This window comes from Bombina bombina, chromosome 1 (genome assembly GCF_027579735.1).
Source record: "Bombina bombina isolate aBomBom1 chromosome 1, aBomBom1.pri, whole genome shotgun sequence".
Taxonomy (NCBI): Eukaryota; Metazoa; Chordata; class Amphibia; order Anura; family Bombinatoridae; genus Bombina; species Bombina bombina.
In genome coordinates, this window is record NC_069499.1 from 298,720,135 (window position 1) to 298,745,417 (window position 25,283).

Consider the following 25,283-nt stretch of genomic DNA (forward strand, 5'->3'; position numbering starts at 1 on the left):
TGGGTTTGTCCCAGTTTATCAGATTCCAATCAGACAACATAACCTCGGTGGCTTACATCAACCTTTAGGGGGGAACGAGGAGCTCCCTAGCAATGAGGGAAGTATCTCGGATTCTGGAATGGGCAGAGGCCACAACTGCTCGCTGTCAGCAATCCACATTCCGGGTGTGAACAACTGGGAAGCGGATTTTCTCAGCAGACAATTGTTTCATCTGGGGAATGGTCTCTCCATCCCGAGGTGTTTGCTCAGATTTGCAACAGATGGGGGACGCCGGAGATAGATCTCATGGTGTCCCGACTCAAAACCAAGCTACCCAGATATGGGTCCCGGTCCAGGGATCCTCAGGCAGAGCTGATAGATGCATTAGCAGTGCCTTGGAGGTTTAGCCTAATTTAGATTTTTCCACCGTTACCACTTTTCCCTTGTGTAGTGGCCCGCATCAAGCAGGAGCAAGCTTCGGCTATTCTAATTGCTCCATTGTGGTTCGTGGATCTGGTGGGGATGTCTTCATCTCCTTCATGGAGGTTACCTTTTTGCATGGATCTGCTGAAACAGGGTCCTTTTGGTCATCAAAATCTAGATTTCTTCTACAAGATATGACGAGTCCACAGATTTCATCCTTACTTGTGGGATATTATCCTCCTGCTAACAGGAAGTGGCAAAGAGCACCACAGCAGAGCTGTATATGTAGCTCCTCCCTTCCCTCCACCTCCAGTCATTCTCTTTGCCTGTGTTAGTAATAGGAAGAGGTAAAGTGAGGTGTTAGTTTAGATTCTTCAATCAAGAAGTTTTTTATTTTTAAAATGGTGCCAGTGAGTACTATTTTTCTCAGGGGGAAATTGTCAGTCTATTGCCTCCCAAGAGGTGTGAAGACATCTTATTTTCTGCCCTAATGTTGATGATCTTAGCAAACATTATCGAAGATCCATGATGGTTCCCACAACACAGCTGAAGGTAGTGTGAGAAAATCTTCAGCGTGGAGGACGGTGTCTTGCTACAAGCAGCATTGTTTCTGGGGAGACTTAATGCATCAGAACAGGCTGACATTGTCCCCTATGTGGGGAAGGGTAAGCAGTATGCACTATATGAAAAGAAATGGTGTACCTGAAATCACTTTATTTTATTTTATTTGAAGGATGCATACCTTCATATTCCTATCCACAGGGATCATCACCAGTTCCTAAGGTTTGCCTTCATGGACAAACATTTTCAGTTCGTGGCTCTTCCCTTCGGGTTGGCCACAGCACCCAGGATCTTCACAAAGGTTCTAGTGTCCCTTCTAGCGGTTCTCAGGCCACGGGGTATTGCAGTGGCGCCTTATTTGGATGATATTCTGATCCAGGCGTCGTCCTACCATCTGACAAAGTCTCATATAGACATGGTTCTGTCCTTTCTGAGGACTCACGGGTGGAAGGTGAATCTAGAAAAGAGTTCATTAATTCCACAGACCAAGGTTCCCTTCCTGGGAACGCTAATAGATTCCATATCCATGAAAATTTTCTTGACAGAGGTCAAAAAGTTAAAGATTCTGAATACATGCCGAGCCCTTCAGTCCAATCCGTGGCCCAGTGCATGGAGGTAATTGGATTGATGGTGGTGGCAATGGACATCATTCCGTTTGCTCGTTTTCATCTCAGACCACTACAGCTGAGCATGCTCAGACAGTGGAATGGAGATTATGCAAATTTGTCTCCTCAGATTGATCTGGATTAGGAGACAAGAGACTCTCTTCTTTGGTGGTTGGACAACATCACGACTGTGGCTTACATGACAACATCACGACTGTGGTTTACATCAATCATCAGGGAGGGACAAGGAGTTCTTTAGCGATGACAGAAGTATCCAAGATAATTCGGTGGGCGGAGGCCCACTCTTGTTATCTGTCAGCAATCTACATCCTAGGAGTGGACAACTGGGAAGCGGACTTTTTAAGCAGACAGACGTTTCATCCGGGGGAGTGGGAACTCCATCCGGAGGTCTTTGCCACTCATCCTCAGATGGGGCAGACCGGAGTTGGATCTGATGGCATCTTGTCAGAATGCCAAACTTCCAAGATACGAATCCAGGTCAAGGGATTCTCAAGCCGAACTGATAGATGCCTTTGCAGTGCCTTGGTCGTTCAACCTAGCTTATGTGTTTCCACCATTTGCTCTCCTGTCCAGAGTGATTGCTCGGATCAAACGGGAGAGGGCTTCAGTAATTCTAATCGCGCCTGCGTGGTCTTGCAGGACTTGGTATGCCAATCTAGTGGACATGTCCTCTCTGCCGCCGTGGAAGCTTCTATTGAGGCAGGACCTTCTCATTCAGGGACCCTTCTAACATCCAAATCTAGTTTCTCTGCAACTGACTGCTTGGAGATTGAACGCTTAATCTTATCTAAGCGGGGGTTCTCTGATTCGGTCATTGATACTTTGATTCAGGCACATAAGCCTGTCACAAGAAAGATCTATTATAAGATATGGAGTAAATATCTTGGTTGGTGCGAATCCAAGGGCTACTCATAGAGTAGAGTTAAGATTCCTAGGATTTTGTCCTTTCTCCAAGAAGGATTGGAGAAAGGGTTATCAGCGAGTTCCTTAAAGGGACAAATCTCTGCTTTGTCAATTTTGCTACACAAACGTTTGGCAGATGTTCCAGATGTTCAGTCTTTTTGTCAGGCTCTAACCAGAATTAAGCCTGTGTTTAGACCAATTGCTCCACCCTGGAGTTTGAATTTAGTTCTTAATGTTCTTCAAGGGGTTCCGTTTGAACCCATGCATTCCATAGATATTAAGTTGTTATCTTGGAAAGTTTTATTTTTGGTTGCTATTTCTTCTGCTCGTAGAGTTTCGGAGCTTTCAGCGCTACAATGTGATTCGCCTTATCTTATCTTCCATTCTGATATGGTGGTTTTACGTACCAAACCTGGTTTCCTTCCGAAGGTTGTTTATAATAAGAATATTAATCAGGAAATTGTGGTTCCTTCATTATGTCCTAGCCCTTCTTCTAAGAAGGAGAGTATGTTGCATAAATTGGACGTGGTCTGTGCCCTGATGTTTTACTTGCAGGCGACTAAGGATTTCCGTCAATCATCTTCATTATTCATTGTCTTTTCTGGAAAGCATAGGGGTCAGAAGGCTACAGCTACCTCTCTTTCTTTTTGGCTGAAGAGTATCATACGTCTGGCGTATGAGACTGCTGGACAGCAGCCTCCTGAAAGAATTACGGCTCATTCTACTAGGGCTGTGGCTTCCTCATGGGCATTTAAAAACAATGCTTCTGTTGAACAGATTTGCAAGGCTGCAACTTGGTCGTCTCTTCACACTTTTTCCAAATTTTACAAATTTGATACTTTTGCTTCTTCTGAGGCTGGATTTGGCAGAAAGGTTCTTCAAACAGTGGTGCCTTCCATTTAGGTTCCTGTCTTGTCCCTTCCTTTCATCCGTGTCCTGTAGCTTTGGTATTGTATCCCACAAGTAAGGATGAAATCCGTGGACTCGTCATATCTTGTAGAAGAAATGGAAATTTATTCTTACCTGATAAATGTATTTCTTCTACGATATGACGAGTCCACGACCCACCCTGTCATTTTTAAGACAGGTATATATTATATTTTTATTAAACTTCAGTCACCTCTGCACCTTTGGCTTTTCCTTTCTCTTCCTAACTTCGGTCGAATGACTGGAGGTGGAGGGAAGGGAGGAGCTATATATACAGCTCTGCTGTGGTGCTCTTTGCCACTTCCTGTTAGCAGGAGGTTAATATCCCACAAGTAAGGATGAAATCCGTTGACTCGTCATATAGTGGAAGAAATAAATTTATCAGGTAAGCATAACTTTCCTTTTTCTGAGGCTGACTGTGTGGAGATTGAACGTTTAGTCCTAGCCAAGAGAGATTTTTCTGAGAGAGTGATTGATACTCTCATTCAAGCTAGAAAGCTGGTCACCCGTCGAATCTATCATAAGGTGTGGAGGACCTACTTATTCTGGTGTGAAGGGAGTGGATTCCCCTGTCATAAGGTCAAGTTGTCCAGGATTCTTTCCTTACTCCAAGATGGTTTGGAGAACCCTAAAGGTACAGATTTCGGCTCTATTTGTGTTATTGCATAAGAGGCTCGCTAAGCTTCCTGATGTACAGTCTTTTGCTCAAGCTCTGTCTAGAATCAGGCCTGTGTTTAGAACTACCGCTCCTCCCTGGAGCTTAAATCTAGTTCTTAAGGTTTTGCAGAGGGCTCCGTTTGAGCCTATGCATGCAGTTGACATTAAATTACTGTTGTGGAAGGTCCTTTTTCTACTGGCTATTGCTTCGGCACGCAGAGTCTCTGAGATGGCGGTCTTGCAATGTGAGCCTCCTTACCTGGTTTTTCATGCTGATAAGGCTGTTCTTCGTACAGGGTTGGGGTTTCTCCCTAAGGTTATGTATGATAAATCATACAACATAAATCAGGAGATTGTGGTTCCTTCCTTGTGTCCCAATACTTCTTCTTCAAATGAATGATTACTTCATAATTTGGATGTGGTTCGGGCTTTAAAATTCTATCTTCAGTCTACGAAGGAATTAAGACAGACTTTGTCCTTGTTTGTTGTCTATTCTGGGAAGCGTAGAGGGCAGAAGGCTTCTTCCACTTCCCTATCCTTTTGGTTGAGGAGCATTTTTCGCTTGGCATATGAATCAGCGGGACATATGCCTCCTCAGAGGATTACGGCTCATTCAACTAGAGCTGTGTCTTCGTCTTGGGCCTTCAAGAATGAGGCCTCTATGGAGCAGATTTGTAGGGCGGCTACCTGGTCCTCCTTACATACCTTTTCAAAATTTTACAAATGTGACGTTTTTGCTTCAGCTGAAGCAGCTTTTGGGGGAAAGGTTTTGCAGCCTGTGGTACCCTCAGAATAGGGTCCACCTCTCTTTTTACCCTCCCGTTTTCATTCAGTGTCCTCCAGAGCTTGGGTATATGTTTCCCACAAGTAATGATTGAAGCCGTAGACTCTCCTCATATTAAGGAAAACATAAATAATGCTTACCAGATCATTTCCTTTCCTTCTGTATGAGGAGAGTCCATGGCCCCTGCCTATTTTCTCCATTGGGCAGACCTAAATTTTTGTTATTTTTCTGGCACCTTTTATACCCTCATAATTCTCCTACTGTTCCTTGTTTCCTTTGCAGAATGACTGGGGGATGAGGGGAGTGGGGGAGGTATTTAAGCCTTTGGCCGGGGTGTCTTTGCCTCCTCCTGGTGGCCAGGTTCTGTATTCCCACAAGTAAGGAATGAAGCCGTGGACTCCTGCCATGTAGTGCTCCAGACACCTATCTAGGTATCTCTTCAACAAGAAATACCATAGGAACAACGCAAATTTCATCATAGAAATAAATTGGAAACTTTTTTTAATAAATTGTATGCTCTGTCTGAATCGCACACAAAAAATTGTTTTGCGTTTCACATCTCTTTTAGCTCTGCTTTTGAATTTTTAGGTGTATATTCCTTTTTACCTTTACATAAAAACCCATCATTTTCATTCATGATTTAGATAGATCATACCATTTTAAACAACTTTCCAATTTACTCCTAATATCTATTTTGCTTCATTTGTTTGGTATCTTTTATTGAAGGAGCAGTAATGCATTATTGGATGCTAGCTGAACGCTAATGATGAGGCATATATGTGCAGCCACCAATCAGCATCTACTGAGGCTATCTAGGTATATTTTTCATCAAAGGATACAAAAAGAACAAAACAAATTAGAAAATAAAAATAAATTGGAAAGTTATATAAAATTTCATTCTCTATCTGAATCATGAAAGAAAACAATTGGTTTTCATATCCCTTTAAGAAGATTAACATTTAACTTTTCCAACTACTGTGAAATTCCTTTCTAATTGAAATATGTAAGGTCAGAACCATATATAACATTTTCTATCCATATTCATGTCATTACAGGCACAAGAACAGTGAGCCAATGTGTGCCCAGAGCTTTATGCCAATAAATATGTTTCTGAAAACTTATACATTTGGTTTTAAGGGGGTTTGCTTGGTTAAATAGCCTCATCTGTTTGAATGCCAGTGCAAGTCATTGACTGCAGTGCTGCTGACCCTTCTGATATTGTCTTAAAGTGAAACTTATCGGACCCATCTGTGTGGTGAAGGAAGCTGAGTATGCCCCAGGCTCCTGTTTATAGCAATGCACAATCTGCTTCTGACCTTTTAAGGCTCGGTTTCTCTCCTGCTGATGAATTTTAAACTGAGACATTGCCAGTGCTGACGGCATGGCCCTAGTCCAATTGGCTTCTAGAGCACTGTGAATAGTTTTGCTGGCTGAGCAGTTGGTGGAGTTAAAAGGCTTCTTTTTGTAAGTTTCAAGATCAGGATTTAAATACCTGAAAACACCTTCATCTTCAGGTTGCAAACTCTGTAGTCCTGTGTGTACAGCTTTCTGCAGAGCATCACATTATACAACTGTTGGCATTGTACGGGGACAAATGATATGCAGCTGTATATACAGCTGTATGCCCCTATATCTCCCTCAAGGTGGGAGAGTGCTAGCGACGGCTCTGAGCCGTCGTTAGCACCAGAGTGGGAAACTCTGCGACAGCTCAGAGACGTTGTTAGCATTCTAGGGGTTAAAATAACATGACCTATCTGAATCATGAAAGTTTATTTTAGACTTGACTGTCCCTTTAAACAGTAGAGGTTGTATGTAATTTATTAAGCTTATAGTAAAAAACAACAATATATAAAGCACTTTTATGTATCACCAAAACAGGGATATATATATATTTTTTTTAAAGTATGGCATTAGCAATAATAATATATTGTATTATGTGCTATATATGAAACATTACAACACAACGTCCAAATCTTGGTGTGTGGGGGTTTAGTGAGAAATGAGAGAGCATAAGAGAGAGGAATTTAAAAATGTTGAAATTGTGTTTTGGCCTGAATTTTTCTTTAGAAAAAACCCTCATTAACTTAGAATTGAAATTAATAACAGTTTCAAGCGTTGCTGATTGGTTGCTAACTAATTCCTGCTTATGCTCGTTGGCTGAAAGCAACTTCTAGCTAATGCTTATGTTTAAATGCAGCTCTTTCATATCAATGATAGCACAGCTTCCCTTTAAGCAAAATGACAGAGGCGAAAATGATTTAAAGGGATCTGATTCCTGTTGACATCAGAAACACAAACTTTTTGTTATCCCTGATCTAAAAAACCATAAGGCAGAAGATCCCTAATTTGTAACATTATACACAGTTATGGAGAAGATTTTAGTGACCAGTTATTTAAGTAAAAAAAAAAATAGTCGCATATTCAAAATAATAGCAGTGTTTTTTTCAATTTATCTTTCATTCTGGTTGGGAATTTTTCTATGCAGTGGCAACTCAAGGAATTGCACTGATAATGTGCTGACTGAGCCAGAGAATAAAATGGCACCCCCAACTTTCTTTCTACTACAGTCTAAACCCAACCATTGCCCATTCTAAAGGCAGTAGAGATATATAAATATATACAAGTTACTTGGTCCCTTTTATATTATTTAAGGCAACTCCATTCGCTCCATGGGCCTGATTCTGTAAAGGTCTCTGGGCTGGTGAGATTCTTTAAGAATGTTCACCAGTACTTGTATTTCCCTTGTGGAATTCTCTGAAGCCACTTTTTTTTTTTTTTTTTAAATCAGCTTTATTGAAAGAGTTCAATTATACGAAACAGAAATATAGTTGCACAATATGTTATTATTGTTAAGTACATGAAGGTTAAATTTACTAATTAACATAACTATTTTACTTGTTGATCACAAGGTACGCATATCTCACAGAGAGAGTTAGATGTATGTTGAGCGTCTTTTCTTTTCTGTAGGATACCTAAACACCTTTTTGGTCCTAGAGATGAAAGGGTAGGGAGGAGCGAAGGAGAGATTGGAAAGTATAGTAAATGAGGAGAAGATGTGAAGAAATGAAAAGATAGGGGAGGGGAGGGAGATGGAATGGGGGACCTTTGTAGGTTTTGGGATAGGTCTGAACTAGATGTAGCCCTGTTTTCTGGTTGGGCCAAGGGGGTTTTGATACATATGATTAAATATGATCATATGCCTGAAGAAACGGCGCAGAGGTCGCTGAGAAACACGTAGCAGTTCTGATGCTTTTATACCTTTCAGCATTTTGTGTTGCTAATTTAGTTTTTAATATAAATCTTTAAATATATCAAGCAGCCTTTTTGGAGTCTTATTTGGAGCTTATGTTAGCCTATTGCTAATATACACAAACTCTATTGTATCATATTGTGTGCTGGGCCACTACTAACAGTCCAGTCTGTACGTTTGGCACTTGTCAAGTGCTTTCCCACATGTGAGTACCCTGGACATCGGTGGGTTCCATATTGTTTGGGGTTCTCATTACCTTGGATTATTGCGCTAGGAGGCACCCTTTTCATCTTTGTTCTATAGCTATAAAAAAGCTGACTAGAAAATATCATCTTTACATCGCTATGTAAAAAAGGAAGATATTTCACATTAAAATATCCTAAGTATTCACACCCGACTGTAAAGAGACTTTAAGCGTCTAATCCCAGGACTTGCAAGGGAGTTTGCATCTGGCATGTGCAAGCACATACATGTTATTTTCCTATTTAAGGACCAGTAAACACAGTAGATTTGCATAATTAGCAAATGCAAGCTAACAAGACAATACAATAGCATTTACTCTGAATTTCAAATGAGTAGTAGATTCTTTTCTAACACATTTCAAAGTTATGTATATTTCCACTCCCCCTGTACCATGTGATAGCAATCAGCCAATCACAAATGCATATATGTATAGTCTGAGTTCTTGCACATGCTCAGTAGGAGCTGGTGACTCAAAAACGTGTAAATATAAAAGACATTTTTTTTAATGGAAGTAAATTGGAAAGTTGTTTAAAATTACATGCTGTATCTGAATCATGAAAATTTAATAAAACCTGAGTGTCCCTTTAAAGGGACTCTGAACCCAAATTTTTTCTTTTGTAATTCAGAAAGAGCATGCAATTTTAAGCAACTTTCTAATTTACTCATATTATAAATTTTTCTTCATTCTCTTGCTATCATTATTTGAAAAAGAAGGCATCTAAGCTTTTTTTTGGTTTCAGTACTCTGGACAGCACTTTTTTATTGGTGGATGAATTTATCCACCAATCAGCAATGACAACCCAGGTTGTTCACCAAAAATGGGCCGGCATCTAAACTTAGATTCTTGCATTTCAAATAAAGATACCAAGAGAATGAAGAAAATTTGATAATAGGAGTAAATTAGAAATTTGCTTAAAATTTCATGCTCAATCTGAATCACAAAAGAAAATTTTTGGGTACAGTGTCCCTTTAAGGAAATTTACTATGAAATCTCACAAGATTTTAGTGAAATCTCATGAAATTACAGCAAACCAAAGCATGACCTTAAAGGGACAGTATACACTCATTTTCATATAACTGCATGTAATAGACACTACTATAAAGAATAAGATGCACAGATACTGATATAAAAATCCAGTAAAAAATGGTTTAAAACGTACTTAGAAGCTGTCAGTTTAGCTCTGTTGAAAAGGCAGATGGAAAGCCCACTGCAAGTGGGAAATAAGACACTCCCCCTCCCCCTTCTTTTGCATAAGAAAAGACCCTTTACACAAACAGGAGCAAGCTGTAGAAGGTAGCTGACGGTATTCAAATAAAACTTTGGGGCTTGGTTAGGAGTCTGAAAATCAGAGCAATGTTATTTAAAAATAAGCAAAATTATACATTTAAAAAAAAAAAAAAAAAACTTTATGGGCTTTATAAATAGATCATCTACAAAACAGTTATGCAAAGAAAAAATGAGTGTATAATGGCCCTTTAACACTGCTGGTGCTGATTAGCTATTGTTTTGTTTTTTCTCAACTTGCAGCTGGGCAGCAGCTGAAGTATAACTGTTCACAGAGCACTTACTCTGGTGAGCTGAAGAAATTGTGAGGTAAAATATCTTCCCTTTTTAAATAGAGATGTTAAGGTGATATTTTCATGTCAGCTTTTTACAGCTATGCTGCATCATTTGGGATTTAGCATATGAGTGTTATGTCCCTTTAAGTACACTGGATGTGCAAAAAGCACATAGAAATTTGTACTTATAAGTACAATATACAAAGCGTAATAGTTGTTTTGTCGTAAGATGGGCTGAAGGTGTTCTATGGGTGTGTATGAAATGGTCTCTCAAATTCCGCCCTAAAGAACTCACTTTTTTTGTGCAAATTAAAAGGTGGCAAGTTTTTATCAAAATACTCTAAACAGTAATTATTCTGTAAGGAAACCTATGCATACGAAAATAACAGCGATTATAAGGCACAGTGCACTGAAAACAGCATCATTTCATTTGTATTAGGCGTAATATTAAAGTGGTTCTCCTTGTGTACTTCATCCTCCATTGCAAATTTTTACATAGCAGAGAGCTATGAGAGACATTTCACCACTGGCAGGGGCAACCACTTTTTTTAAATAAATATAGAATTCCATGAGGGTTGCCCCTGCAAGTATCGGTGTGGAAAACCACGTCTAGACTAGCAATTTGTTTTAGAATTGATCCCCATGTGCTGCACATATTAAGTGTTGCCTGGGTCCCATAGTTCCACCACCGCCCTGTAGGAAGCAAAGAGAGTGGAATGGTTTTACTATGTATAGCAATATAGAACTATGTTGCCCCACAACAATAACAATTTTAAATGCTGTAGGCCACAAATATTATATATATATATATATATATATATATATATATATATATATATATATATATACTGTAAAACAATGTATATATTTAAATTGAAAATTGTATGAAACACACTACAGAAAAGTAGAATACAACTGAATATCAAGCTTAAAGGGACAATTTACTCCAAAAAAATGTCCGCTTTAATTTGTTCCCTTTGATCCACTTTACTTGCTGGAGTGTATTACATAGATTCCAAGTATTTCCTTTGAACTTATAATGGCATTTGAAATAGTTTATTTAGCCTGTGGTATCCCCACCTATTCTGAAGAATGAGGCAAATTAGATAATAGAAGTAAATTGGAATGTTGTTTAAAATTGTATTCTATGGGGCCTATTTATTAAAGGTCTTGCGGACCTGATCCGACAGTGCGGATCAGGTCTGCAAGACCTCACTGAATGCGGAGAGCAATACGCTCTCCGCATTTAACATTGCACCAGCAGCTCACAATCAACCAAATTATACTCGATCGGGTTGATTTCTGGCGATTCCTGTTCGCCTCATCAGAGCAGGCGGACAGGGTTATGGAGCAGCGGTCTTTAGACCGCTGCTTCATAACTGCTGTTTCTGGCGAGTCTGAAGACTCGCCAGAAACACGGGCCCACAAGCTCCTTTCGGAGCTTGATAAATGGGCCCCTATATCTGAATCATGAAAGACACATTTTGGGTTTCATGTCCCTTTAAAGCAGCAATCCAGAGAATATACTGACATCATGCACAGGAGCACTCTGTAGGATCAAAAGAAGCATTTTTCTATTTTTGGTTAGTGGGGTATTGTTTAAAAGGATATGAAACAGTGCTCCTTTATTAAAAAGTAAATAAATCAAAGTAAGCATAAAAAGAAACAGATTGTGTGTGATAATAGAGCTGACAGACCAGAACTTAAGTTCAATCAGCAAAAGTCCTCTACTGAGCATGGACAAGAAACTGAATAGAGCTATTGTAGGTGTCTCCTAGCAACCACTTCAAAGTTTAAGCTACTCCTTTGCCTTCCTGTACAGGCAACAGCCCCTTGTGAGGTTGTCACAGGAAGTAATAGACTCAGCACAAATGAAGTTAAAAAAAGACATAAAAGTTACAGTCCTTTTAAAATAATGAAAGATACATATTGCAATGTTTTTGTGGCCAATTTAGGCCTTTGCCTGGTCCAAAGATTTTGAGGGGTGCTTCTATTGCATGAAGCCTTCCGAATCCTATGCTCCCAATGCGATTGCAAATCAATCAAACTAATATCTAGTAAAGTTACATGACCCATCCATCTGTCCCTGGCCTCTGTATCTCTATAAGACAAATATAAACAAAATTTTTGAGTGTAGGGTAGAAGTTTTCACAGTAGCTAGTTCAAAACAAACACCCATATATACCATTGTATATTGCTTTAGAGCAGAGGTTGCCAAACTTTCAGACCTCAGGGACCACTAAACTCACAATTTTGAATCCCGTGGACCACTAACATGATTTTGTTTTTAAAAGGTACAAACCTCTATAATGCATGTATGTGTGTATATATATATATATATATATATATATACACACACACATACTGTACATAACTAGTATAACCATAGCTAAGTTTACATTATGTATATATTTACACATGTGTAAGAATTACTTTTTGGAATTAACTAACTGAATGAAAGAACTGAGAGAATACTTCCAAATGACAGATGAAGGGTGAGTGCCAACGTTTGAGCTGGAAACAGAGTGGCAGAAAGTGGGAAAAAGAATTATGTTTAAAAGGACCACAAGACTTCCAAGTCACCTCCCCAGTTAGGAATTATTCAACACTACTTATGATCATGGATAGAAATTGGAGTCATAAATAAGTTTATATCAGAAAGCTCTCAATATGGATGAGAACTAACAACGACTGATGTCACTGGCAATTACTATAATGCTGGTGGATATGGCTGATCTGCTGGATGGAAATTACTGGAATTCAGGTGGAATGGATTTGTGCACATGAAACCTATTAGAATGAAAAATAATTAATATTTAATAAAAATAAGAAGATGGAGGTGAGGAAGACAAACAGTAATGTAAGTCCATCTGAAGGAATTAGGAAAACTACTAAGAGACAGGTAAAGGGAAGAAAAGAAATGAAATATGAGAACATTTTTCTTTTTTTTATACTTCAATTCCACTATTTCAAGCCAAGACTATCCCAATCTCTGCTGACTTTAGAATAGAAGCATCTTCCTCTGAGCAGCGCGCTGGATGGGAGGAGTTAAAAATACAATCTAGCTACGCAAGTTGCGTAGTACAATGCAACGTGTGTAGGGAGATTGTAATTTAACTTCTCCGTCGGTTTTCACTGATGTCCACCCAGGCACTGTAGGGAGTTGTGGCGTGATGGGTGTGACACCATCAGAGGAAATTAATTCCTGCTTGATGGTGTCAAGGACCACCAACATCTTCTCTTCTGCTTTAGAGGATTGTTGAAATAAATGGAATAAATGTTTGTAATTTTTAATCAATACATTTCTGTATCTGTGTGCCACAGTTTTTTTTTTTTTGCAAAGACTGTGCATTTGTGGCATGGTTCCACAGCTACTGATGTGACCTGGTGCACCTTGGGAGTTGTAGCTCAGTCTGTAGAGGATTTAATGAGGAAAGGCTTCCTATAATAGGTTGAAGCTGCAGTAATTCTCTTTGCTTCATTGTGTGTAACTGCTGACAAAGTAGAGGCCAACCTGGAGGAAGGTTCATCCTGTGCTGCATTTATACCTTTTTACATTTTATAAGTGTATACATTTTGCAATTTAAATACAAAAGTAAAATTAATTAAGTAATAAAAAATGTCACGCTTTGCTTTTAAAAAAATAGTTTAGAGCACATTTTGGTTCACCATGTACATCATAATTTCCAATATTTAGAATATGCAGTTTAGGGCCTTGCCTTTTTTGGAAATGATACTCCATGTGCACATGTATGCGTATGTCAGTATTGCTAGTTTGTATTATTTTATCTATATACCTTGTTTGATGCCAATTTATTACAAGATTACCTTATTGTGCTGCTATTTATGGGCTATGTACTATGCTGCCTTATAAGTGCTGTTGGGAATTATCTTCCTTCTAAATATTTGGTAATTTGTCATGGTAATTAGTGATGGTTTTGCTTGCTGGCTTTATCCATGTAAATAAACATAAGAGACTTTTAGCTCTGGAACTGTTTGCTGTTTGTTTGATGGAAGGGATAGTTTACTTCTGGAAAATTAACCACAAAGTATTTTTGCAATTTATTATTCTGCTACAAAATAAAAAAAACCTCAAAGAAACAAACAGCAAGTCACATTCCACTTTCTAAATGGAAATGCTTTATTACCAGTTTAAATTCCTTCTCTAAGTCCCAATCAATATAGTCAGCTTAGGAAAGATTATCTGGAGTCTTTTTTGGTTTCCCTCAAGGTTTATTTACGGCCTGTAGTGATCAAATCTAATGAAAGTGTTCTCTGTGGAACATGGCAGAGTACACCTTGCACCTATTAGAAAAAGCAATGAGGCTTACAAAATAACAGTGAAACCAAGTTTGGCAAAGGAAGAGGGTGATGATTCTTTATCAGTGCAGCCATCTTTGTAAAAGTTCTCCATGATTACATTTATCATTAGCTGTTGTGAACAGTTGGACAGAAAAAATATACAGTGTAATAATGTTTGAAATGTATTAATTTATAACAATATCTTGTATTATAACTTAAATGACAGAATCAGCTATACACATATTATGTAAACACAACTGGTTGACTTACTAACACACACACACATATGGTAATGGCATAAGTGTAGTATGAGAATCTGTTCAACAGCAGTTAATGATGATTCATACATGAGCGTGCTTAATGTCAGTCAATTAAACTAATTGTCTTGCTTTTTGGAGCTTAAATAATAAGTAAAATATGTTCACTTGTATTAATTTTGTAAGTATAAATGTCCCTATGGGGTATCCTACTACTAATGCTTTAAATTAATAGAGTGGGCAAAGTCGCCTGTAGTTTTAAAGGAACATGAAACCCACATTTTTTATCTCTCTTGATTCAGATGGAGAACACAATTTTAAACAACTTTACAAATTAATTCTATTATCTAATTTGCTGTATTCTCTTTGTATTCTGTGTTGAAAAAGCAGCAATTCATTACTTGGAGCTAGTTAACATGAGGCATGTATGTGCAGCCGACAATCAGCAGCTGTAGAGCCTACATAGGTATCCTTTTCAACAAGGGATACCAAGACAACAAATTAGAAATTAGAAGTAAGCTTAAAAGTTTTTTTTACAATCACTTGCTCTATCTGAAACATGAAAGTAAAAAAATGTGGGTCTCATGTCCCTTTAAGCAGGTACAGGCTGCATGTCCCAAGCTTGCTCTCTACCCTCCTCATTTAGAATTTATAGAATAAAGTGCTAATGCATATTCTCAGCGCATTATATGACAATAAGGAAATTAGTGATTCAGTGAGCACTTTCCTGTATGCAATTGCAGTTTAAAACTCTCAGTGGCGTATTTAGGTTTTGTGCTGCCCTAGGCACTCAAAATACTGCTGCCCCCCGCTTTAGGCCTTTTTTAGCCATAATATTTTTGTTGAGGGTGTAACGTGACTTTTTATGGCATTTTCAAAGTAAATGTTCATGTTCAAGTTCAAGAGTGTGTGTCTGTACAGTATATGTATGTATGTGTGTGTAGTGAGTGTGTGTATTTCTTCTGTTAAGTGTGATCAGTCCACGGGTCATCATTACTTCTGGGATATTAACTGCTCCCCTACAGGAAGTGCAAGAGGATTCACCCAGCAGAGCTGCATATAGCCCCTCCCCTCTACGTCACTCCCAGTCATTCTCTTGCACCCAGCAACTAGATAGGTCGTTTGAGAGGACTATGGTGATTATACTTAGTTTTATATCTTCAATCAAAAGTTTGTTATTTTAAAATAGCACCGGAGTGTGTTATTACCTCTCTGGCAGAGTTTGAGGAAGAATCTACCAGAGTTTTGCTATGATTTTAGCCGGAGTAGTTAAGATCATATTGCTGTTCTCGGCCATCTGAGGAGTGAGGTAAACTTCAGATCAGGGGACAGCGGGCAGATGAATCTGCATAGAGGTATGTAGCAGTTTTTATTTTCTGACAATGGAATTGATGAGAAAATCCTGCCATACCGATATAATGTCATGTATGTATACTTTACACTTCAGTATTCTGGGAGAATGGTACTTCACTAGAATTACACTGTAAGAAAGACATAAAGCTGTTTAATAACTAGAGATTATGTTTAACGTTTTTGCTGGAATGTAAAATCGTTTTCATTTGCTGAGGTACTGAGTGAATAAATGTTTGGGCACCATTTTTCCACTTGGCAGTTGCTTAAATCTGTTTTTTCTGTCAGTTTCTGTTCTCCCTCACTGCTGTGTGTGTGGGGGAGGGGCGCTTTTACTATGCATCAAATATTTCAGTCAGCAACTCATTGTATTCCCTGCATGATCTGGTTCATCTCTACAGAGTTCAGGGGTCTTCAAAACTTATTTTGAGGGAGGTAATTTCTCTCAGCAGAGCTGTGAGAATTATAGTTTGACTGAAATAAAAACTTTTATTCTGTAATTTGTTTCCTGCTTTCAGAAATTGTTATCTTTGCTAATGGGATTAAACCTTTGCTAAAGTTGTGTTGTTTACAAGGATTGAGGCTATAACTGTTTCAATTTATTAATTTTTAACTGTCATAGATCTTCTGTGCTTCTTAAAGGCACAGTACGTTTTAATATTATTCTATTTGAATTGTATTTCCAAGTTGCAAGTTTATTTGCTAGTGTGTTAAACATGTCTGATTCAGAAGATGATACCTGTGTCATTTGTTGCAATGCCAAAGTGGAGCCCAATAGAAATTTATGTACTAACTGTATTGATGCTACTTTAAATAAAAATCAATCTGTACAAATTGAACAAAATTCACCAAACAACGAGGGGAGAGTTATGCCGACTAACTCGCCTCACGTGTCAGTACCTACATCTCCCGCTCAGAGGGAGGTGCGTGATATTGTAGCGCCGAGTACAGCTGGGCGGCCATTACAAATCACATTACAGGATATGGCTACTGTTATGACTGAAGTTTTGGCTAAATTACCAGAACTAAAAGGTAAGCGTGATCACTCTGGGGTGAGAACAGAGTGCGCTGATAATATTAGGGCCATGTCAGACACTGCGTCACAGGTGGCAGAACATGAGGACGGAGAACTTCATTCTGTGGGTGACGGTTCTGATCCAAACAGACTGGATTCAGATATTTCAAATTTTAAATTTAAACTGGAAAACCTCCGTGTATTACTAGGGGAGGTGTTAGCGGCTCTGAATGATTGTAACACAGTTGCAATACCAGAGAAAATGTGTAGGTTGGATAAATATTTTGCGGTACCGACGAGTACTGAGGTTTTTCCTATACCTAAGAGACTTACTGAAATTGTTACTAAGGAGTGGGATAGACCCGGTGCGCCGTTCTCACCCCCTCCGATATTTAGAAAAATGTTTCCAATAGACGCCACCACAAGGGACTTATGGCAAACGGTCCCTAAGGTGGAGGGAGCAGTTTCTACTTTAGCTAAGCGTACCACTATCCCGGTGGAGGATAGCTGTGCTTTTTCAGATCCAATGGATAAAAAGTTAGAGGGTTACCTTAAGAAAATGTTTGTTCAACAAGGTTTTATATTGCAACCCCTTGCATGCATTGCGCCGATCACGGCTGCAGCGGCATTCTGGATTGAGTCTCTGGAAGAGAACATTGGTTCAGCTACTCTGGACGACATTACGGACAGGCTTAGAGTCCTTAAACTAGCTAATTCATTCATTTCGGAGGCCGTAGTACATCTTACTAAACTTACGGCGAAGAATTCAGGATTCGCCATTCAGGCACGCAGGGCGCTGTGGCTAAAATCCTGGTCAGCTGATGTTACTTCTAAGTCTAAATTGCTTAATATACCTTTCAAAGGGCAGACCTTATTCGGGCCCGGGTTGAAAGAGATTATCGCTGACATTACAGGAGGTAAAGGCCATGCCCTGCCTCAGGACAAAGCCAAGACTAGACAGTCTAGTTTTCGTTCCTTTCGTAATTTCAAAGCAGGAGCAGCATCAACTTCCTCTGCACCAAAACAGGAAGGAGCTGTTGCTCGCTACAGACAAGGCTGGAAACCTAACCAGTCCTGGAACAAGGGCAAGCAGACTAGGAAACCTGCTGCTGCCCCCAAAACAGCATGAATTGAGGGCCCCCGATCCGGGATCGGATCTAGTGGGGGGCAGACTTTCTCTCTTCGCCCAGGCTTGGGCAAGAGATGTTCAGGATCCCTGGGCGCTAGAGATAATATCTCAGGGATACCTTCTGGACTTCAAATACTCTCCTCCAAGAGAGAGATTTCATCTGTCAAGATTGTCAACAATCCAGACAAAGAAAGAGGCTTTTCTACGCTGCGTACAAGAGCTCTTGTTAATGGGAGTAATCCATCCAGTTCCACGATCGGAACAAGGACAGGGGTTTTACTCAAATCTGTTTGTGGTTCCCAAAAAAGAGGGAACTTTCAGACCAATCCTGGACTTAAAGATCCTAAACAAATTCCTAAGAGTTCCATCGTTCAAGATGGAGACTATTCGGACAATTTTACCTATGATCCAAGAGGGTCAGTACATGACCACTGTAGATTTAAAAGATGCTTACCTGCACATACCGATTCACAAAGATCATTACCGGTACCTAAGGTTTGCCTTCCTAGACAGGCATTACCAGTTTGTGGCTCTTCCATTCGGATTGGCTACAGCGCCAAGAATCTTCACAAAGGTTCTGGGTGCTCTTCTGGCGGTACTAAGACCGCGGGGAATCTCGGTAGCTCCATACCTAGACGACATTCTGATACAAGCTTCAAGCTTTCAAACTGCCAAATCTCATACAGAGTTAGTGCTGGCATTTCTAAGGTCACATGGATGGAAGGTGAACGAAAAGAAAAGTTCACTCGTTCCACTCACAAGAGTTCCCTTCCTGGGGACTCTTATAGATTCTGTAGAAATTAAGATTTACCTGACAGAGGACAGGCTATCAAGACTTCAAAGTGCTTGCCGCACTCTTCATTCCATTCAACACCCGTCAGTGGCTCAATGTATGGAGGTAATCGGCTTAATGGTAGCGGCAATGGACATAGTACCCTTTGCACGCTTACACCTCAGACCACTGCAACTGTGCATGCTAGGTCAGTGGAATGGGGATTACTCAGACTTATCCCCTTCTCTGAATCTGGATCAAGAGACCAGAAATTCTCTTCTATGGTGGCTTTCTCGGCCACACCTGTCCAGGGGGATGCCATTCAGCAGACCAGACTGGACAATTGTAACAACAGACGCCAGCCTTCTAGGTTGGGGTGCCGTCTGGAATTCCCTGAAGGCTCAGGGACTATGGAGTCAGGAGGAGAGTCTCCTGCCAATAAACATTCTGGAATTGAGAGCAGTTCTCAATGCCCTCCTGGCTTGGCCCCAGTTGACAACTCGGGGGTTCATCAGGTTTCAGTCGGACAACATCACGACTGTAGCTTACATCAACCATCAGGGAGGGACAAGAAGCTCCCTAGCTATGATGGAAGTATCAAAGATAATTCGCTGGGCAGAGTCTCACTCTTGCCACCTGTCAGCAATCCACATCCCGGGAGTGGAGAACTGGGAGGCGGATTTCTTAAGTCGTCAGACTTTTCATCCGGGGGAGTGGGAACTTCATCCGGAGGTCTTTGCCCAAATACTTCGACGTTGGGGCAAACCAGAGATAGATCTCATGGCGTCTCGACAGAACGCCAAGCTTCCTCGTTACGGGTCCAGATCCAGGGATCCAGGAGCAGTCCTGATAGATGCTCTGACAGCACCTTGGGACTTCAGGATGGCTTACGTGTTTCCACCCTTCCCGTTGCTTCCTCGATTGATAGCCAGAATCAAACAAGAGAGAGCATCAGTGATTCTAATAGCACCTGCGTGGCCACGCAGGACTTGGTATGCAGACCTGGTGGACATGTCATCCTGTCCGCCTTGGTCTCTACCTCTGAAACAGGACCTTCTGATACAGGGTCCCTTCAAACATCAAAATCTAACTTCTCTGAAGCTGACTGCTTGGAAATTGAACGCTTAATTTTATCAAGACGTGGGTTTTCTGAGTCAGTTATTAGTACCTTAATACAGACTAGGAAACCTGTTACCAGAAAGATTTACCATAAGATATGGCGTAAATACCTACATTGGTGTGAATCCAAAGGTTACTCTTGGAGTAAGGTTAGGATTCCTAGGATATTGTCTTTTCTACAAGAAGGTTTAGAAAAGGGTTTATCTGCTAGTTCATTAAAGGGACAGATCTCAGCTCTGTCCATTCTGTTACACAAACGTCTGTCAGAAGTTCCTGACGTCCAGGCTTTTTGTCAGGCTTTGGCCAGGATTAAGCCTGTGTTTAAAACTGTTGCTCCACCATGGAGTTTAAACCTTGTTCTTAATGTTTTACAGGGCGTTCCGTTTGAACCCCTTCATTCCATTGATATAAAGTTGTTATCTTGGAAAGTTCTATTTTTAATGGCTATTTCCTCGGCTCGAAGAGTCTCTGAATTATCAGCCTTACATTGTGATTCTCCTTATTTGATTTTTCATTCGGATAAGGTAGTCCTGCGTACTAAACCTGGGTTCTTACCTAAGGTAGTTACTAACAGGAATATCAATCAAGAGATTGTTGTTCCTTCTTTATGCCCAAATCCTTCTTCAAAGAAGGAACGTCTACTGCACAACCTGGATGTAGTCCGGGCTCTAAAATTTTACTTGCAGGCAACTAAGGAATTCCGACAAACGTCTTCTCTGTTTGTCATTTACTCTGGGCAGAGGAGAGGTCAAAAAGCTTCCGCTACCTCTCTTTCTTTTTGGCTTCGTAGCATAATTCGTTTAGCTTATGAGACTGCTGGACAGCAGCCTCCTGAAAGAATTACAGCTCATTCTACTAGAGCTGTGGCTTCCACTTGGGCCTTCAAGAATGAGGCCTCTGTTGAACAGATTTGCAAGGCTGCAACTTGGTCTTCGCTTCATACTTTTTCCAAATTTTACAAATTTGACACCTTTGCTTCATCGGAGGCTATTTTTGGGAGAAAGGTTCTTCAGGCAGTGGTTCCTTCTGTATAAAGAGTCTGCCTATCCCTCCCGTCATCCGTGTACTTTTGCTTTGGTATTGGTATCCCAGAAGTAATGATGACCCGTGGACTGATCACACTTAACAGAAGAAAACATAATTTATGCTTACCTGATAAATTCCTTTCTTCTGTAGTGTGATCAGTCCACGGCCCGCCCTGTTTTTAAGGCAGGTAAATATTTTTTAATTTATACTCCAGTCACCACTTCACCCTTGGCTTTTCCTTTCTCGTTGGTCCTTGGTCGAATGACTGGGAGTGACGTAGAGGGGAGGGGCTATATGCAGCTCTGCTGGGTGAATCCTCTTGCACTTCCTGTAGGGGAGCAGTTAATATCCCAGAAGTAATGATGACCCGTGGACTGATCACACTACAGAAGAAAGGAATTTATCAGGTAAGCATAAATTATGTTTTGTGTGTTTGTAGTGTGTGTGTGTGTGTGTATAGTGAGACTCAAAAAGTGCTGCCACCCCAAAAAAAAATGCCGCCTTAGGCAAGTGCCTTGTTTGCCTAGTCCAAAATACTTTCCTGTTTGTAATCCTAACTTAAAAGATAATTCAGCAGCTGGATTAGTCAATAGCTAGCTACATGGTTACTATTGTATTACAAAATGTAATTGAGCAGATTTAACTATTTAACTCTATATAAGGGGTAACCTCATATAGGTTATTTGACGTTTTGTGGAATTATATCCCCTTCTTCAATACTGAAAGATTCTTTATTTGACTGTTGCAGATAAGCCAGACCCTCCTGCGGGTCAGCCCTGTGCCTCTGAAATGAAGGGTTCTGCCCTCACTTTGTCATGGTATGGCCCAACATACGATGGTGGGAGTGTGGTACAGTCCTATGTTATAGAGATTTGGGACTCTGTTGACAAGACGTGGTCTGATCTGACAACCTACAGAAGTACATCCTTTAATGTAGAGAACCTGCTGCATGACCGGGAGTACAAGTTCCGTATAAGAGCCACCAATGTGTATGGAACCAGTGAACCAAGCCAGGAATCTGAACCAGTGGCCTACAAAGAAAAGGAAGAAGGTACCAAGTCCATTCTTCCATCTAAATAATATGTGGTTTGTATAGTTAGATACATTGGGAATATACCTGAAAACATCTGTTGCATCTCTCCCTCCTGTCTTCTAAACTATAAATAGTAAGATCATAAAGTCTTTCCTTTAAATGTTTTATTTTTTAACAATGTGCTTTTTAACAGCATTTCTTTAAAAAAAGATTCTTATTTATATCTTTCTAGAGGAGCATGATCCTGGGCATAAGTACCTGACTTTTTTTGCTGGTAATAGAGCCAAGAATCCTGCTGACCCTACCTGTTGTGCTGCTGTATCGTTTTCCAAGTCTATTTGTTAGAAATAACAATTCCCTTTCCTACTAATAATTGTGTTTCCTTGTCTTGTGCTGCCACCATTGGCCTCATTTCCATTGAGGTGGTAAAGTTTGGAAACTGGTGGTAACATAGAAAATCTCCATAGACTTTAATGGAGATAAATGTTTTTATCACCAGTTTCCACAATTTACCACCTCAATGGAAACAAGCCCATAGTGAGCCATTGAGTGTTTAATGTCTCTGTGTTATTTATAGACTTAATGGCTCATTCCACTTTTTATTGATAAAATAATAAGATTCTTGAAAGTTTTTTTTTTTAATTGTATGGCCAAAAATACGTCTTAATAGCAACGATGACTCTAAAAGTTTAAAAAAAAAAAACTTTTACTCACTGCCATTCTCACTACAGTGCTGGATTATTAAATGCCAGAGATAAAACACATTTAATTATATTAAATATAAAATAATGATTGTTTTTCTTTTTTTATAGAACATAAAGAAGAAGTAGAAGAAGTATCAGATGATGATGATGGTGAGTATAATATATAGTTAGTCACAGGGCTTCCATGTTGAAATCTGCTTGTGCTGACGTGTTTGCCTCAGCATCTTTATTCAGATACCTGCAGGGAAACCTAGGATCCAAAATGGCCGCCCTCATAATAAGAGGGAGGTGCATGATATTTTTTTTCATATTTAATTTCACCTCAGTAGTGCATATTTTGGCAAGAAAAGTAACATAAAAAGACCCCTGAGTAACTATGTACGTGTTTTTTTTTTGTTTTTCTTTCTTTTCTTTTTCTTCAAATTTTTCACTCTATATAGAGTACAAACTTTTTCTTTTTCACTGATGCAGATGCTTTAATTTTGTCCTTTGTTTTTTTTTCAAGTTCTCACTCTTCTGACATTTTCTTGAGCAACATTTTTATAGCTGTTTAACAATCTAGGGGCTGGTGACTCAGGGCAATACATTAATTAAACTCACCTATTTTGGAAAAAACTTTATTGCAAGCAGACATGTTGAGCAGTATTTAAGGGAGCATCATATATTTTATGTTGTATTGGAATTATCATTGAATGCTTAATCAGAAGAATGCTTTCAAACTAAACTCATATTTATGGAGCATATATCCAACTTATGGCCCAGAGGACTCAGGGAAAGCTACCAGTTTTTATATAGTCACAAGCTTTCCCCAAATTTTCAAATGTTTGAACCATAGTTGTATGTTGCATATGTGTAGTCCATGGTCACATGACATTATAAACTGTGATCATACAGCATATGCCCTCCCCATATGCAATAAAAAGCATGCCCATCCATATGTTTTGCATGCAGTTAGCAACTGAAGCCCTGGACTAATTTGCGACTCTCTGCAACAGGTTTGTTCACAAATGTAGACCTTAAAATTACATTAAACACTTCTTGCTTTTTTGTCAAAATTGTGTTTGTCCCACGCTCCCTAGAGAGACCAAACAAAAAAACTTAACATCTATTTTTATACTTAAAATAGTTAATTTAGACAATTTGCAGTATTTTCAAAACCTAGATGACAGAATTGTTTTGTCCTCTCTATGGGAAAAAGCACAATGTTTATTTCTTAATGCCCCTTTTGTCTTATATTACTAGTTTGAGGTTAAATTTATAAAACAAAAATTAATAAATGTAATTTCTATGAATTTAATCATGGGCATTATCAGTAACAATATACTTATATTGTACATTTTGTACTTTTGTATTGCAGTGGAAAAGGAATCAACACAATACGATTACAGGGATGTCACCCTAAATTGCACAGAAAAGGTGACAGAGTATTATGATATGGAGGAAAGGCTGGGAACGTAAGTACAGTCAATTATATTACAAATCCCAAGAATGCCATTCAGGGCTCAGTGGGACATGAAAACATAGATTCAGAACCAGACCCATCTGGTCTTTACAGACTTTTGTTTGAAGAGTAGGCTTTATTGATTCTCAATTTTTAATTACTACTAGGAGAAAATTACATGTGATCTGTGGTTAATTGGAAGAGTTTATACACTTTCATTAATGAACAACAAATACATTTTGATGATTTGTATTAAAAGCCAAATGGGGCAAAGAGGTTTGGAAACATTTTCTGGGTTATAAACCCAGACTTTGTCTTCAATGTCACACTTCCTCTTACAATATAGCTCAAAAGACCATGCTCTCATAATTCAAAAAATAATTTTTAAATTGTTTCTATACGATGTGAAATTAGTGTTAATAATTAATAAAAAAAAAACTAATACAAACAAATTTTAAGAAGAATGTGTATGCCTAGATTACAGGTCATTAAGCATTCAACCCTGCCTAATCAGTGGTGTTCAATCTGGACTTACATATGCTTTGGTTAAACAGTTAACAAGCCATTTGTAAGTGTATTTTACATACGTTAGATGGTCACCTGATCCTCACACCTATATGAGATTGTTTGACATCCCATTACAAAACCACAGGCAATAATATAAAGTTAACCCTCCCCTTTACAGCTATGAAGGCCACAACTCTTCTGAGAAGGTTTCCACAAGATTTTGGATTGTGGGAATTTCTGCCCATTCAGCCAAAAGAGCATTTGTAAGGTTTGGCACTGATGTTGGATAATAATGTCTGGCTTGCAATCGGTGTTGCAGGCCACTTGAAATCCTTCACACCAAACTTGTTAAACTATGTCTTCATGGACGTCACTTTGTAAAATATACAGTTATACTGGAACAGGAAAGAGCCTTCACCAAACTGTTGCCACAAAGTTGGAAGCCCCCAATTGTCTTTGTTTCATGTAGCATGAAGGTGGTCCATCAATGGAACTAAGAGGCCAAGCCCAAAGCCTGAAAACAGCCCTCCTTCATTAAACTTTACAGTATGCACTATTGATTATGGTAGGTGGCGTTCTACTGCCACACTTATATTCTTCCATCAGACTTCCAGATAGTAAAGCGTGAATTATCCCTCATTAGCACGAGTTCTACTGATCCAGAGTCCAGTGGGGCACTTTTGTTAGGTGGATTTTGCTTCCAGAGGAAGCTTGG

At 39.4% G+C, this 25,283-nt stretch overlaps 1 protein-coding gene across 2 annotated transcripts in view; it reads left to right on the plus strand.

Moving 5' to 3' along the window:
* The window catches only part of MYLK (myosin light chain kinase), an 842,949-nt gene that overhangs the window by 735,578 nt on the left and 82,088 nt on the right, over positions 1 to 25,283 (plus strand). For both annotated transcript variants that reach the window (XM_053698066.1, XM_053698065.1), the window contains 3 exons: positions 21,632 to 21,934; positions 22,729 to 22,770; positions 23,978 to 24,074. In XM_053698066.1, the coding sequence (XP_053554041.1) occupies positions 21,632 to 21,934; positions 22,729 to 22,770; positions 23,978 to 24,074 (442 nt within the window). The remainder of the gene's footprint in view (positions 1 to 21,631; positions 21,935 to 22,728; positions 22,771 to 23,977; positions 24,075 to 25,283) is intronic.